Here is a 17,763-nt window from a genome sequence, read left to right on the forward strand (position 1 = left end):
CTCGAAACAGCTTAATCCCCTCCCAATATACCTGATAAAAATATAGTCAGCTGTCACCTACAATCACCATAATAGTATATTCTGGAGGCATCACAACTCTCATCAGTGAATCTGCTTTTGCTCATCAATGCCCAAGTCACTAGGAGAGGAATGCTAACACTACCAAAAACGTGTTAAAAAGGGGAGGAGGAGGTAGAAAGTGGGAACCGACTCTAGGGATACCTTGCACAAGGGTTTACCTAGACGAAGCTCTTATTTAGTATCCTTCATATCTATTCTCCATTCCTTTACTCCCATATAAGACGATGCCTATGCTATTTACCAATGCCTTTTCTGATAAAAATAGCTGCCTCTCAATGTGCTCAAAGACTTGGATGGTTTACCCTGCCATCTTAGTCAATCACCACAAGAACTCACGCTCTATACGTGGGTTCTAGTTCCCTAATTAAAGAATCCCAATATGAACAGTCTGTCACTCTTATGTGGCAAAAGATTCCGCTAAGTGAAAAGACTCGTAAGAAAAATAGAGCTGCATGACACATTGTACAAGAAGTGAACAGGGAGACATGGTCATGGAAATTTTTTACCTAACTGCATCTGAGCACATGTCGCGACTGCAGTACTTCTGCACTCTCATTAATCATTTGTAAAAAGTACCTAAGGCACTTGCACCGTATTAAAACATAGGCAAAAAGTGCAAGAGACATGAGTTTAAGTTTCAATCCCTCATGGCTTAAGCCAAGCTTTTTAACCCTCAACACGGCATACACTAACTCCTCATGAATCTCCCATGACGAAAGCTTACATTAGGGTAAGCTGAAATAGCGCTAAAGATGACACAGGTCTACACTCCCAGTCAATCCCCATGAGCAGGAATTGCATTTTTTTTCTTAAGATAGCAGCCCTAACAATACATGAAGAGACCATATGGCCCATGGGGCTGTAGACTTCATTTGGATCAAGGTTGGGCTTCTTCCTTGACACTCATGCCAAATAATTCTCACTCCAGCACTCCCTCCTTGCATGAATCTCGTAAGCTATGAACAGCACTCCAGTTCTGCCTACTACAAATTTTATATGATATCTGCTATTCAAATAGGCTTACAGCTTTTCATAGCACTACATAGAGCTTCTGTCAAACCCATGCCCTGAATCATTTCATCATGTACCCTGGAAACCATCCCTTTGGTCTCAATCATCCTTAACATTGAGAGGATATAAACACACTTACCACAGCTGCGCATTGTGAAAATAACCAATCGTGAGGGCAATTATCTAGAAGATAAACCGACTCTGGTAGGTCCACCACTGCACCAAAAACGAAAAATCGAAAGAATCATTTTAGTCAAACACATCAAAGATACATACTTGCGAGCCCCACATTGTCTTCTACACTCAAACAACCGAAGGGTGAAAGACCTCTCTCTCTCTCTCTCTCTCTCTCTCTCTCTCTCTCTCTCTCTCTCTCTCTCTCTCTCTCTCTCTCTCTCATGGGTCCCTCAAAGTTTTTAGGGCTTCGCCACTTCCTCTTTGTTGTTTTTAGGGTTTCGAAATTGTCTTTTGGCTGTTTTTAGGGTTTCGTCATTGTTTTTTTTCTGTTTTTTAGGGTTGTCACCGTTTCTTGCTGTTTTTTAGGGTTTCAAATCTGTGTTTTGCTGTTTTTTAAGGTTTCACAAGCGTTTCTTGCTGTTTTTTAGGGGTTTTTTTTTTTTTAGACTCTCTCTCTCTCTCTCTCTCTCTCTCTCTCTCTCAAAATCATGGGAAGTGCCAACGGCTTCCCCCACGTGTAAAAAGACGCATCCCTCGCCGATCGCACACAAAGCCTCTTCCATGCGGACAGGGCAAAGCATGCGGCAACAGAGAAGGAAATGAGAGAATGGAGAAACGAAGTTGAAGAGTGGAGGAAGGAGAGGAGCACTATTCTTCAAAGATGGACCGAAGAAAGAGATGGCATGTGCAGGAGGATCGCTTCGCTCGAGGAGAAAGTGGTGATCCAAGATTCCATCATCCGAAATCTACAAGGACAAAGTGGGCAGCTCAAAGAAGGCGAAATTCAGCCATCCATGATGGAAGAATTGAATACCCTGAGAGAAGAAATACGGGTTATAAAGGAAGGTGAGGAGAAGAAGTCATGGGCCGCGGTCATCTCCGCAACACAAAAGAAAGTAGAGGAGGCCGAAAAATGGATTGAAGTTGCCAAGAAAGGGCAAGGTAAGGAAGCTCCTTGTACACCCACTCTTATTAACATGACCCTCGAAGAGGAACAAAGGAGAAGGATACAGGCTCTACATGTGAGGGTAACTGGCCTAAAGGACGTAAACAATGTGTAAAAAGAGGTCACAAGCCTCACATCCATGATGGGGGTGGACAAGCCTTCACACACAAAGGCATGGAGAGTGGGCAAGAAGAGTGATGAACCGGGAGAATCTTCAAAAGGGAGAGCTCTCATACTACGCTTCCCCTCCTTGGAAGAGAAGGAATTCTTGTGAAAGAGGCCTACTCTCAAGAAAACAAGTATTTTTCTCGTTGATGATCTCACTCTCTCGCAGCTTGCGCATATGAGAGAGGTAATGCCACTGAATACGGCAGCAAGGGAGAACGGAAAGATGCTTCCAGAATATCGCCCTCGACCCGGGAGTGTGTGGGATTGCCTCAGATGGATCCCCACTGAATACGGTAGGATCCATCGAAGTTTACAGATTCAGCCCGGAAAACACAGATTTCAGCATCTGCATTTTCAGCACATCGTCGTCGCATCGTCATCATCGACATCGTCATCGACATAGAGTCAGAATTTAGTAGATAAAGATTTGCAGATTTCAGTCCTTAGCATTTTCAAATTTCAGCCCGTCTTGTCGTCGTCCTCATCGTCATCGACATCGTCAGCAAGTCCAAAGCATTGTAGAGATTTGTGCAATCAATAGTAGACCGCTCTCGCCATAGAGAGTGGGGCCTTCGGAGGAGGGTTGACAACATCTCTGGTGTCGTATTCTCTTCTCTCTCTATCTCTCACTCTCATGCACCTTCATTCACAGTGTTCACCACTTTGTTTGTGTCCATTGCACTCTCTCACTAAAGGAACGGAAGGCTCTCACTTCCGTAAGTAAAAGGAACCTTGAGCACATGTCGATGCACCCATCTTGAGAAAAGTTCAACATTCATTTCCGTTGCACCTTACATTGGTATCAGAGCTGTGGAAGTGTTTTGTATCAGTCAAGGAAAGAACCACAAGAATCTCAAGAATTTTTTTTTAGCTTGTTGCGGTCGCACGAACCCAAGTTCGCTTGGGCGTGTCGATTCCTAATCGTGTTTTTGAAGAGTGACAGGAATTCCAAGAAAGAAGGGCTTGTCCAGCCTCCCCTTGTGTCTCTTTTCACTCATTGAGAGCGGACCGTGCACTTAGCGGTCGGCCAATCGACGTGAGGTGGGAAAAACAATCTTGCTGTGAGCGCAAGGCCGCCAAGGGGTGCGCCCGCAGAAAGGAGTAGAACTCGGGTGAAGAGAAGATCCTTCTCAAACACAGATTGCAAGCGAAAGAAAACATCAAGAACCTCAAAAACCTCAAGACCCTGTCACAAAGTGATGACGTGGCGGACAGCAGAAACCCTAATTTCTGCCAAAAACCCTAAAATTCCTGCAAACCCTAATTTTTGCCAAAACCCTAAATTTCGGAAATCGCGGAGGCGGATTATTATAAAAATAAAAAATAAAATTGGAAAATGATGAGCGACGCGAATTTTGCTTTTGCTTTTTTTTTTTAAATAAAAAAAAGAGAAAAGACTCTCTAAGAGAGAGAGAGAGAACTGATGCTTTTGATTTTAAAAGCTTTTGGGGCTCTGCTTTTGGGCATCCCTTGTAACCTTTAAATTAGTGGTGAGGGCCTCACTTCTCAGAGCATCTGGACGCAGAGTCTGAGAGTGAAACCCTAACCGCTCTCTTGTACTTTGATGATTGATTAATATAAAAAGAAATACCGAAAGGGGCGCCAGTCATTGGGGCCAATATCTCTAGGCACGGAACTCTGCCGGGCCAGTGCAAATCTATTGTGATCTGTGAATTTTTTTGAAGTGGTTATTTGGTGCTGTCGCGGTTGATTCTTGACTTGGAGTGTCCAAGTCTGTTACAGTGGTATCAGAGCACGGCCGATTTCTCTTCTACGGGAAATCCGATCTCCGAATTTTTTTTCCGCGGCACCTATGGCTTCAGGCAATGATCAGTCGACTCCCTCTGCATCTGGAGATGCGGGCTGGGATCACAACGAAGATTCAGGCAGAGAGTATGGCCCGCCTTGGCCTACTTAGGCGGAGCGGCGAGAGATAGAGCGTCGCCAGTTGATCAGTGATGCAACAATGATGATGCTCAATTTTGCCAAGGACCCGAAGATGGCAAAATATATGAACCAGACCTCTTTGGAAGAGGTACAGATGGAGTGGCAGAGAACCACAACACCACTCCCGAAACCCGCTCTCAAGAAACCTTCTGCCTCCAAGAAATATACGGAGAAGGAACTAGAGAACGTGGTTGATGCACGGATTGCTCAGCTTTTTGACACGCAAAAGAAAGCCAAAAAGCACGGCAAAAAGCAGAAGAAAGGCACTGACTTCCCGGGATATTTAGGTCGTCGGTCGGCATTTGACAAGGCAAAGAAATTGAAGAAGCGCGTCAAGTTTGAAGACCTACCCAGTTCTTCTTCTTCTTCTTCTGACAGTTCTTCTTCTTCTTCTTCTGACAGTTCTTCTAGCTCCTCGGATTCGAGCGAAGAAGACAGAAAAGGTAAAAAGCGAAGCAAGAAGCAACGCTTTGGAAAGGGCAACAGAAAGGCAAAGAAGGCTAAATCTCGCCCAGAGACTCACAGTTCTACTGAGGACTCGTCTACAGACAGCTCTGGTTCCGATGACGGAAAGTTTTATGCGAACAAGAAGAATTTTCACAAAGCCAACCAGTATGACTTTCTCGAAGATAAAAGCAAGAAAGTCCGAGAGTTTAAGGAAGGTGGCCACTCGATCAAGTTTCATACTTTTCAGGATACTGAGATGCTTCGAAGGCTTTGTCTTTTATACAACAGTTTGACATCGCTTTCGCGGGAGGACGCTATTCAGAGCACTCCAAGATTCGGAGAGCTGCCTCTTACTTTAAGGGGAATGCTCGTACTTGGTGGTCCACGCTTCTATTAAGCAAGACTGTGCCAGTTACATGGCTGAAATTCAAGAGGCTTTTTATTTCTTCTTGGTTGACTCAGGAGTTTGAGCGAGATATACGAGTTGCTTGGAACCATCTCCGGATGACCAAGAGCGATACAATGAATTCTTATTGTGAAAGATTCTGGAGCTCTTCATTCAAGAAGATCTCGTTCAGAGAACAGATTGAGCGGTTTACCTTGGGTCTACCTACAGAGATCCGAGATCACTGCTTGGAACAGAAGTCAACTTCTATTCAGGAGTTGATGAGTCATGCGAAGCGGGGCTTTGCCATTCACTCTGGCAGTCTGACCTACCCCACAGATGAGGCCATGACACAGCGAGCCGAACAAACTTCTGGGAATGAAAGTAGAATGAAAAAGAGCAACCCACAGAAAAAAAAGGATGCACGACCAAAGCTTACTCCTGAGGAGAGAGCTCGCTTCATCAGAGAGGGGAAGTGCTTTGGATGCGGGGAACATGGACATATTTCCGCAAAGTGCCCTGATAAGGCACAGGAAGAACTGAATGATAGACGACGAAGACAGGTCTGAGAGTTCGAGAGCAGCTGAGGAATGTGGCAGAAAAGGCAGATAGAAAAGCAGAACTGGTACCACATGGCGTGGGACCTGCACCGAATCTAATGAATGAAAGTACAAACTTTGCCGCTTTCGGGGCAAAGCAAAGGATCAGGAAGCTCTTTTGAAGGAGCCAAGGCCAACTTCTTTTCACTTGGAATTGGCGGCTCGATTTGGAACTACGCCCGACAGACTGACGCCACAGGCGGAGGTAGTTCGACTAACACCCGGATGGGATGTTGCCATTACACCGAGCATTGGCAAACTTCGTTTGCAATGACAGGGGTGTTCAGGGCACGTGAGTGACGTTCTACTCGGGATCCCTTGGTACCACAAGAACTACGCCGTGGTTGACTACCGGGCCAAGAAAGCGACTTTGATAAATGAAGGGCTTAGAGATTGTACTTGATGAACTTCAGTTTTCTTACTCATTCTTTTGGGAGAACTGAACGATGGATAAAGGTTGAATATGTTTTGACCTGAAGAAAAGAACGCCAAGATTTTTTTTCTCCACGCTCATGCCGATTGCTTTTGAGAGGGCCTGAAGATCATACCATTGATCTGATATCTGGAAGCACGCCACCGAATCGGCCACCTTATCGTGTGAGCCGAGTACAGAATGAAAAGATTATGAACTCAGTGAAAGACCTCTTGGAAAAGGGTCTTGTCCAGCCTAGTACTTCACCGTATTGCTCTCCAGTGTTGTTGGTTTTGAAGAAAGAAGGATCTTGGAGAATGTGCATCGATTATAGCACTCTCAACGAAATCACCATCAAGAACAGATTTCCAATTCCTAGGATCGATGATATACTCGACAGGTTACAGGGATCCTCGTGCTTTAGCAGGATTGACTTGAAGAGTGGATATCATCAGATCAAGATAGCACCAAGAGATGTCTACAAGACAGCTTTTCGGACGACTTTTGGGTTATTTGAGTTTTTGGTGATGCCTTTTGGCTTAACCAATGCTCCTGCGACATTTAACCGGATGATGGACAAGATTTTTCGAGAGTACAAGCTATTTGTTGGCACTTTCTTTGACGACATCATTGTTTTCTCCAAGAATGAGGCAGAACACAGAGATCATCTGCTTCAAGTCTTTCAGACATTACAAGATCACACGTTAGTGATTAATGCAAAGAAAAGTGAATTTTTCCTACTAGAGATACACTTTTTGGGACACATTGTGTCAGCACCAGGAGTGCGAATGGACCCAGCCAAGATAGAGACTATCCGTGATTGGCCCGATTTGAGGAATGTCCATGAAGTTAGAAGCTTCTTGGGACTGTGTTCGTACTACAGGCGGTTCATACGAAAGTTTGCAGAGGTTGCTTCCCCTTTGCATATCTTGACACAGAAAAGAGTACCTTTTTCGTGGGGACCCCCAGAGGTGACTGCCTTTCAGACGTTGAAAGAGAAATTGACTACGAGACCTATTTTGACTTTGCCGGACTTGCAGAAGTCATTTGAAGTATATTGTGATGCTTGTGGTCGTAGTCTGGGTGCGGTCTTGATGCAAGAAGGCCATGTCATAGCTTACGAGAGCTGTTTGTTCTCTAGGCCGCAGATGACACCACAGATCTATGGGAAAGAGCTTTTGGCGGTTATCCACGCTCTTACTCAGTGGCGGAATTACCTACTCGGAGCGGATTTTACTGTCTTTACAGACCATCAGAGTTTGCGCTACTTCTTGTCACAGAAGCAGCTTTCGGAAAAGCAGATGCGGTGGGTGAACATCTTGTCACAGTTCCACTTCCAGATTGTCCATGTGCAGGGACAGAAGAATGTGGTGGCAGATGCTTTGTCTCGGAAACCGATGGTTCTAGCTATTTCTGCGATACATCATAGGAGCTTCGAGGATATGGTCGATCACTGTGCCACAGATACAGATTTTGCAGATATTTTCACACGGATACGGGATGGGGAGACAGTAGCTGGATACTCCCTTCGGGAAGGCTACTTGATGAAAAAGACTATGTTGTGCGTTACACAGCCGTTGACGGAAAAGGTTATGATTGATTGCCACTGTCCACCTTTTACGGGTCACCGCGGCATTGCTACCACCATGAAAGGGGTAGAGAGAGATTTCTTTTGGCGGAGACTGAAGAAGGATGTGGAAGAGTTTGTGCGCATTTGCTTGGTATGCCAGAAGGTCAAGTTTGACAGGCATAAGGCACAGGGATTGTTACAGCCTTTACCCATACCCACCCGCCCTTGGGAAAATATTGAAATGGATTTCATTTTTTTTTATCTCCCGAGAATACAGAATGATCACGATGATTTTCCAATTACATGGCACGTCTGAGACGATTCTCTCCGACATAGACCCCAGATTTATGAGTTGGTTTTGGAAGGCAATTTGGGAGAACATTGGCACGTAGTTGCAGTTCTCGTCATCGTTCCACTTGCAGACTGACGGGCAATTTGAGATTGCCAATTCAGTGATTTTAGATTTATTGAAGTCTTGTATCTCGCATCAGAAGACTCAATGGGAAAAGAACTTACCTTTGGTGGAATTTGCCTACAATAACACGATACACTCTTCGACGGGGAAGACGCCATGAGAGATTGTTGAAACTGCTGCGAAGGTTCCATCCTTCCTGAGCACGAAAGATTAGAAATTTGAAGCGGATGAATATTCGCGAGATTTGGATACGGCTTTTGCCAAGGTTCGCGAGACTTTACAGAAGTCTCAAGAACGACAGAAAAAGGCAGCGGATCGCCATCGTCACGACTGGAAACTGAAGGAGGATGATTGGGTGCTCTTACTTTTGAGAAGGCACGCCTAAGAAAGAAAAAGGGAAAGGAGAGGCTTTTTCCAAAGCTTAGTATGTGATACTACGGACCTTTCCAGATTACTGACAAGATAAATGATGTCTCCTTCCGATTGGAACTGCCAGATACTTGGAGGATTCATAATGCATTGCATGTGAGTCTCTTGAACCCTGTTAAGGGTGATGTGCCTGATGATGGGGAGCCTGATGAGCAACCCGAAGTGGAAGAAAACGAGGAGATCCTTGTTCCTGAACAAATTTTGGCACATAATGATACGAAGAAAGGTAAAGTCCGAAGGCGGTTCTTGGTTAAGTTCAAGAACTTTCCTGCATTTGATGCGAAGTGGATGGAGGAGGAGGACCTAGCAGATACTCCTCGGATTGTGAAACTTTACCTCAATGTTTTGGTTTAGCATAGTCTACTCCAAACGGAACCCAGAACTCAGCTTGGCCGAAGATCTGGTGCAATGGGATGCACAAGAGGGGAGTTACTTCGCTCCCTTGTCAACAGATGCCTCGATTTTGATACTAAAGTCACTGATGTCTCTTTGAGCTTCAGGGATACTGAGAGCTGACAGTATTCTGCTGGATGACTTTATGAAATGGAATTCCTGATTATGATACTGATTTGTTCTTGACTTCTTGTGAGTGCAGGAACTGGTAGACGAAATGACTGCAGCATTTTGGTCTACTTGATCTCGAATAGATATGGTTGCAATAGGGGTTAGTCAATCGGACATCGATGAGGTCCCGATTGGACCTAGATGTGATTGCTAGCTACATTGCCGATAAATCATGGTCTAAGATCCGAATGAATGTTGAATGTCATGTGATGTCCTGTGATGTCTGGTGATGTCCTGGGATGTCGTGTGATGTGACTGTCGATTTTGTACATGTGCTAGATGTGTGTTCCTAGTACGAAGGTACTAACAGTCAGTGTCTGCTAAGACAGTTTATGGCTTTTGTCGGTTTTGCAGGCGTAATCGCGGTCGATTACAATGCTTTCAAGAGGGGGGTATGTCACAAAGTGATGACGTGGCGGACAGCAGAAACCCTAATTTCTGCCAAAAACCCTAAAATTCCTGCAAACCCTAATTTTTGCCAAAACCCTAAATTCCGGAAATCGCGGAGGCGGATTATTATTAAAAATAAAAAAATATAAAAAATTTGGAAAATGATGAGCGACGCGAATTTTGCTTTTGCTTTTTTTTTTAATAAAAAAAAAGAGAAAAGACTCTCTAAGAGAGAGAGAGAGAACTGATGCTTTTGATTTTAAAAGCTTTTGGGGCTCTGCTTTTGGGCATCCCTTGTAACCTTTAAATTAGTGGTGAGGGCCTCACTTCTCAGAGCATCTGGACGCAGAGTCTGAGAGTGAAACCCTAACCGCTCTCTTGTACTTTGATGATTGATTAATATAAAAAGAAATACCGAAAGGGGCGCCAGTCATTGGGGCCAATATCTCTAGGCACGGAACTCCGCCAGGCTAGTGCAAATCTATTGTGATCTGTGAATTGTTTTGAAGTGGTTATTTGGTGCTGTCGCGGTTGATTCTTGACTTGGAGTGTCCAAGTGTGTTATAGACCCTCAAGAACCCAAGAACCCAAGACCCTCAAGAACCCAAGTTCCTCGTGAACTTAAGAACCAAAAAGATCATAGAGCATGGTCATCACCCGAAGCGCAATGGATACTTCGCATATTGGTGATGAGCATGAGAGAGGCGACGAAGAGTTCTCCCCACCAAGAGATTTTTCCGACCCTCCCCCTTCTCCATCTACGCCACGAGTTGTACCAACTTCCATGGAGGTGATGGTCAAGTCGATGTTGGACATGATGGCCCAACAAGAAGAAGTGAATCGCGTGCGCGAAGAAAGAAACGAAAGAAATCCCACACGACAAGAAGCAAAAAGCATTGCCTTGGAACACGAGCGCGATGAACGAGAAGAAAGAAAAGCCCAAAGACAAGAGGAAACTGAAGCAAGACGAGCGGCCTTGGAGGCGGATCGCGAGGCTTAAAGAGAAGCAAGACGAGCGGCCTTGGAGGCCGAGCGTGAGGCTCAAAGAGAACTCTGCACTGAAGGATTGGTTCGACAAGTACTTGCCTCGAAGTTCAAACCAACCAAAGACCGTGGGAGTTTCTCAAGTGGCGCAAGCCACGAGGCGGATTCCGACAATCTAGTCACAAAGAAGTTGACTTTCACTAAGTATGATGGTAAGATGGATGCTACGGTTTTTCATTCTTGGTTGCATCAATTTGATGCTTATTTTGCGACAACTAAAAAGACAGGGAATAGCAAGGTTTTGACGGCAGATATGTACCTTGCTGGTGATGCCATTAATTGGTACCACGCATCGCAACAGGCACAGTTAGCCGTGCACCTAGAGGAACCCGACGAATTCACGCCCCTTTCCTTCAATTGGGTTGATTTCCAAGACAAGCTCAAGGCGCGGTTTATGCCACCTCAGTACCTCGCACGATTGAAGGACGATTGGCGCACTCTCAAGCAAAATGGTATGCTGGTTATGTCTTTTTCTAATCGTGTTTTGCAGCTAGGTACCCAATTACGCAAGTCGGATGATGAACGCAAAGAGGCATTCCTTTATGGATTGGACGAGTATATCAACTACGATGTTGAGGTGCTCGATCCTATCGATCTGAACAAGGCGGTAGCGATTGCTCTCGCACAGGAGATGAAGCACAACAAGGGAAATCCTAAGGAGAACAAGACTTCCACAAGTACCTCTCAGACTTCTCAGAACCCTCAGAACAGTAAGAACGGTAAGACTGGTAAGAACGGTAACTCTTCTAACCAATCTTCCAATAGTCTCTCTGAAAAGAATTCTTCCAATGAACCTCAGGGTAAGGCTAACACAATTGCTAAACCTAAGCTTACTATTGCTAAACCTAAGCTTACTCCAAATGAAAAGGTAGCACAAGGAATTTTAGGAGGATACATCACGTCGGAAGAGCAAACCACTTATTCTAAGAAAGGTCGTTGTTTTCATTGTCACATTAAGGGTCACATAAAAAGAACATGTCCTAAGCTTGAATCGAATGAATCTAAAGAATCCACAGAACCCACTTCCTCTGTCAATGCAATTACGAGTGTGCTCCAAGTTTCTCTTGACCCTCCCATTGATGATTTTCTCATTAAATGTTATGGTCATATGTCGGGGCAGCGTTTTGTCATATTGATCGACCCAGGTAGTATGCATAATGTGATCAGTCCCTCTCTTGTTGAGAGAGGCCACCTAGAAGTTAGTCAGAAATCTCCTCTGGAGGGTTCCCGGTATTGACTCTCTCATCACGCAAGAGTGTCTTGATGTGTTGTTTACAATTCAACAAGCTGCTTTCAGTAGAAGATTTTTTGTCTCCTCTCTCTCAAGATGTGATATGATTTTGGGCATTCGATGGTTTCGTGAGCTTAACCCTCGCATTGATTGGGAGGCTAACACTTTCACTCTCTATGCCAAAAGTGACTCTCCCATTGTCATTCGTGGAGAGGAAGTTGTTCATTCTCCCTCTCTCATTGCTAATATGCAGGACAAGATTGAAAGGATTCAGGAAAAGAAGACTCTCTCAGTCTCTTCTTCTCCCAAGCATGACACACAGAATTTGCATGATGATTTGAATGACAATGATAAGCATGATGATTTTGATGTTAATGATGAGCATGATAATTTGCATGAAGATGACGTGATTGTTCACAAGGATGATGAGTTAGTTGATGCTTTTTCTAGCGAAGCTAACCTCGTTGCAGATTTGATCAACCTCGTTGGATGTCACGTACACATCCAACCCTATGTGTCTGTGGACAAGCTACAGCATGACCAGGGTTCAGTTCAGTCAAGTCAGTCTAGGATAGGAAGTGATCTGACACTTTTGTGAGTCTGTTCGCAGACCGTGCATGTCCAGACACTTAGATTAGATGCACATCCTCTGGTTGCACACAGCATGATCATCATATTTCCATCAGAACCCATCAAGAGCATTTTTACAGTGCATAACCTATTTATCCTATTTTTGACATTTTTCACTTATTATTTTTAAGTGACTTTTGTTGGAAAGTAGGTAGGGCAATTTTGCTAAGTTTGTATATAAGCAAACCTAGTTCTAGCACTTTCTTGCAGAAGAGGTAGCAGGAGCACCTTGCTCAACAGGCAACTTCTCAACAAGACACCCCACCTCAGCAAGGCTACCGTTTTTGCATCTGCAAGGACCTAGCGTTTTCATCTACAGGCAGCCTGGCGTTTTGTGCACAGCAGATCAGCCCCGGCAGCAGCAAGACCAATCAAGAAGCCTAGCGCTTTGCACTTGCAGGACAACCGACAGCAGCAAGACCATTTTCAGCCCTAGCGTTTTTGCATCAGCATAGCGTTTTGCAATTTCATCGCGACGGAACACCAAGACGCATCAGCGTTTTTCAGTTTTCGGCAATTAGCACCCGCAGTAGAACCCCCGAACCTCGCATATCTCACCTTCCCGCAGCAGTTCCTCGCCGCACGGTGGGATCCATCGAAGTTTACAGATTCAGCCCAGAAAACGCAGATTTCAGCATCTGCGTTTTCAGCACGTCGTCGTCGCATCGTCATCATCAACATCATCATCAACATCGTCATCGTCGTCGTCCTCATCGTCGGCAAGTCCAAAGCATTGTAGAGATTTGTGCAATCAATAGTAGACCGCTCTCGCCATAGAGAGTGGGGCCTTCGGAGGAGGGTTGACAACATCTCTGGTGTCGTATTCTCTTCTCTCTCTATCTCTCAGTCTCCTGCACCTTCATTCACAGTGTTCACCACTTTGTTTGTGTCCATTGCACTCTCTCACTAAAGGAACGGAAGGCTCTCACTTCCGTAAGTAAAAGGAACCTTGAGCACATGTCGATGCACCCATCTTGAGAAAAGTTCAACATTCATTTCCGTTGCACCTTACAAGTGCAGAGAGAAGAGAGCCCAGCTTCAGACGGATCTTCTTTTAGGAGTCATCACTTATAGACAATCTCGGATTGCCTCCGAGGCCTTGTGCAGCGGAAGAAACGAGCTGACTTGGCCCAAATGGAGCGAGGCTTGTATCAGTTGTTGTTGAGTAGAGACGCAAGAGAGGGAAGGCGATTCTTTCATGAGCACTCCCCTCCCCCAGTGATTACTTCTCCTGATACGTGGGGCCAGTATGCCTCATCATTATATACGGTTCCTGGACAGGACCCGCTTCTAGATCCTACATAGCCATGCCCACCTACTAGCACCTTCTTTACCATTGAGATGGTAAAGAGAGCCATTGACAGGATGAGGACCAGCAGGGCATATGATCATGATGGTCTAGTAGCAAAGCACATTACACATGCGACAGATATGTTGGTAGAGGTTCTTGTAGTGTTATTCAATCGTGCCAAGTGTGAAGGGTTACGTGAGACTTGGAGGTTGTCTACTATCGTGCCTATCTTCAAAGCGGGAATTACCACACTATTATGGTTGGGCACACATTCGCACGGTTGTATGCATCCATTCTTGAGCAGCAAATGAGTAATTGGGCAGAGGGTGAGGGTGTATCAGCAAACGGCCAGGCCGGTTTCAACAGGGGTTTCTCCACTCTTAATCATATTCTGACACTAAGAGCCATCATTGAGGAGGATAGGTCACATGGAAGACGGATTTATTGAAGCTTTGTGGATTTCCGCAAAGCATTTGACATGGTACCGAGAGCTCGATAGATGCACAGACTGCAGGGGATGGGGGTGCCCATAGTGTTGATTTGGGGGATTATGGCTCTATATACAGATCAATGATGGGACATGTACGCACTCCGGAAGGGATATCTGATTTAGTTCACTCTACCATTGGGGTGAAACAAGGTTGCCCATTGTCTCCTACTCTATTCGCTATGTATGTTGATGACGTGTCTGATTACATTGACAGAGAGGGTGATAGAGGTGCCCAGCTGGCAAGGACGTGGATCCCATTGTTGTTATATGCTGATGATATTGTGTTGATCTCTGACTCACCAGAGGGTATGCAGCGACAGTTGGATGCATTACACAAATTTGCAGAGGATAGTGGATTGTCTATTAACCTTGGTAAAACCAAGGTTATGGTGTTTAACACCACACCACAGTGGATTAGGAGATCAGCACCGACTTTTACGTATGGTCAAGAGATTGTAGAGTATACAAATGCATACACTTACCTTGCGTTGCCTTCACTGGGCCGAGGTTTTCTTTGGGGAGGGCAGCAGAGACTAGACTGACTAGAGCCTTTGCGGCCTTGGGAGGCTTGGAGAGGATCTGTTTGCAGGTTCAATTCCAGGAACCTCGAACAAAGTTATGGCTCTTTGATACCTTAGTAGCCTCAGCTATGTTGTACGGGGTGCAGACATGGGGACCTTCTGTAGGCCAGGATGGTTGGAGACGTATGGAGAGGCTCTTGGTATCTATGATCTCTCAACTGATCAAAGCCAAGGCCTCAATACCCGACGCTATCATTCGAGCAGAGCTAGCTGCCCCTCCTATGGAGATTGAGGCGCTTACCAGATCACTCTCCTTTGTGCACAGCTTGTGGAATATTACTAGAGACACATATGCTAGACTGGCCCTTGAGTCTTCCAGACAGTTAGCTCTTTAGGGGGACACTTCATGCTGGTATGCACAGACGACATCATGGTTTCAAACGCATGGCTTCACCATGGACAAGCCTCCCCCTTTCCAGTACTCTCTTCACGCACCCTCGATGTCTCTTACACGGGTGGAGATTACTAGATTCATTCGTGAGGACCTGATCCAGCTGGATACTAGGAGGACAGGGATAGAGCCGCCACAGGAGTTGGGCACGAAGATAGCTTTCTAAAGAATGCATCTTCTCCACCTCACAGGAGATGGGTTTGTGATATGACCCAGCTACGTGGACACACATAAGTCTCATGGTTTGCGGCATGTCATTGGTCAGATACGCACATCCTCACATCATCTGGAGATTGAGACTGGTAGAAGTAAAGGGATACCAACAGACAGCAAGATATGCCGCTTCTGTCAGTTAGAGCCAGAGACAGAGCTAAATTACACATGTCATTGCACAGTGTATTATGAGATACGGGGCCGTTTCCACTGCTTATTCAAAGAGGGTTTCGGTCCTTTCTCTAGTGTCATGAGTTATGAGGATCAAAGGTGTCCTAGGCTATATCTACTTGATTACACAAATATAGAGACACTTTACTGTAGAGACACTTTACTGGGGAGAGTTAGAGAGAGACACAGTCCCAGAGATAGATTACAGATTTCTTTTCACTAGATATGGGACAGCCACAGGAGCAGTTATCATTGCAGAGCTCGGTCCACACTCATTCGACCACTACCCGTTACTCTCATCGACCGAGCACTGGAGCTACGGAGATCCAGACGGCAACGATTGAGGAGAGGGGCCACACAGCATCGACGGAGACTACAGCAGAGGATTCGAGCCATACTCTCTTGATATCCAGAGTGCAGATGAGGATGGATTCTAGGAGTAGTATCTAGTTCTTTTGTACCCACACATGGTATTAGATTCACCATTTTGTAACAGATTGGTCTCATAGATCATTTTGGCCTTTTGAAGACGTTAATATAACGTTTCATTTCATTTATCCTTTTGTTTTGTTTTTGTTTTATTTCTTTTGTACCCAGACATGGTATCAAATTTACTATTTTGTAACAGATTGGTTTTGTAGGTCATTTTGGCCTTTTATAGACGTTAATATAACATCTCATTTCATTTCCTCTCTCTCTCTCTCTCTCTCTCTCTCTCTCTCTCTCTCTCTCTCTCTCTCTCTCTCTCTCTCTCTCTCTCTCTCTCTCTCTCTCTCTCTCTCTCTGCGGTCAGACTACTGACCATGGAGGAGATTGATGAGATCCGCCAGCTGAGATCCGCCAGCGACTGATGTTGGATCTCCTGTGATTTAACTATTTAGCTATCCCAGCCAGCTGCTCACTTTGCTTAGTTCACATCGAGCAGCATACGATTCATGTTGTTATTTTGTTACTCTGACTTTGTATCAGATCCACCACATTGTGGTCTCATAGGTCACTTTGGCATTTTGAAGACGTTAATATAACTTTCCATCTCATTTTATTTCTCTCTCTCATGGGTCTTTCACTGTTTTTAGGGTTTGTCACTTCTTCTTTGCTGTTTTTAGGGTTTCGAATTTGCTTTATGACTGTTTTTAGGGTTTTGAAACTGTTTTTAAGGGTTTCGTCAATGTTATTTTTCTATTTTTTAGGGTTTTGCCACTCTTTTTTGCTGTTTTTTAAGGTTTCACAAGCGTTTCTGATTGTTTTTTAGGGTTTCTTGTATTTTTTACTGTTTTAGAGTCTCTCTCTCTCTCTCTCTCTTCCTCCTCTCTCTCTCTCTCTCTCCTCCTCTCTCTCTCTCTCTCTCTCTCTCTCTCTCTCTCTCTCATGGGAAGCATCGAAGAAGTGCCAACGGCTTCCCCCACGCGTAAAAAGATGCATCCTTAGCCAGCCGCCCACAAAGCCTCTTTCATGCGGACAGGGAAGAGGATGTCAGCAATAGAGAAGGAAATGACAGAATGGAGAAACGAAGTGGAAGAGTGGAGGAAGGAGAAGAGCAGTATTCTTCAAAGATGGACCAAAGAAAGAGATGGCATGTGTAGGAGGATCACTACGCTCGAGAAGAGAGTGGTCATCCAAGATTACATCATCCAAAATCTACAAGCAAATAATGGACAGCTCGAAGAAGGCGAAATTCAGCCACCCATGATGGAAGAATTGAATATCATGAGAGAAAAATACGAGTTATCAAGGAAGGTGAGGAGAAGAAGTCATGGGCCGCGGTCCTCTTTGCAACACAAAATAAAGTAGAGGAGGCCGAAAAATGGACTGAGGTTGCCAAGAAAGGGAAAGGTAAGGAACCTCCTTGTACACCCACTCTTATTAACATGACCCTCGAAAGGAACAGAGGAGGAGGATGCGGGCTCTACATGTGAGGGTAACCAGCCTCAAGGACATAAACAATGTGGAAAAAGAGGTCAAAATCCTCACATCCATGATGGGGGTGGACAAGCCTTCACACACAAAGGCATGGAGAGTGGGCAAGCAGAGTGATGGCCCGAGAGAATCTTCAAAATCAGAGAGCTCTCATACTACGCTTCCCATTCTTGGAAGAGAAGAAGGAATTCTTGAGAAAGAGGCCTACTCTCAAGAAGACACGTATTTTCCTCGGTGATGATCTCACTCTCTCACAGCTTGAG

At 45.0% G+C, this 17,763-nt stretch overlaps 1 protein-coding gene across 1 annotated transcript in view; it reads right to left on the minus strand.

Annotated features, from left to right (window-relative positions):
- LOC147460543 (sterol 3-beta-glucosyltransferase UGT80A2-like) overlaps positions 1-17,763 on the minus strand; it is a 161,196-nt gene that overhangs the window by 19,398 nt on the left and 124,035 nt on the right. The window contains exon 12 of the mRNA XM_086507928.1: positions 1,232-1,308. Within this exon, the coding sequence (XP_086364054.1) occupies positions 1,232-1,308 (77 nt within the window). The remainder of the gene's footprint in view (positions 1-1,231; positions 1,309-17,763) is intronic.

This window comes from Adiantum capillus-veneris, chromosome 3, assembly GCF_014529385.1.
Source record: "Adiantum capillus-veneris isolate H3 chromosome 3, ASM1452938v2, whole genome shotgun sequence".
Taxonomy (NCBI): domain Eukaryota; kingdom Viridiplantae; phylum Streptophyta; class Polypodiopsida; order Polypodiales; family Pteridaceae; genus Adiantum; species Adiantum capillus-veneris.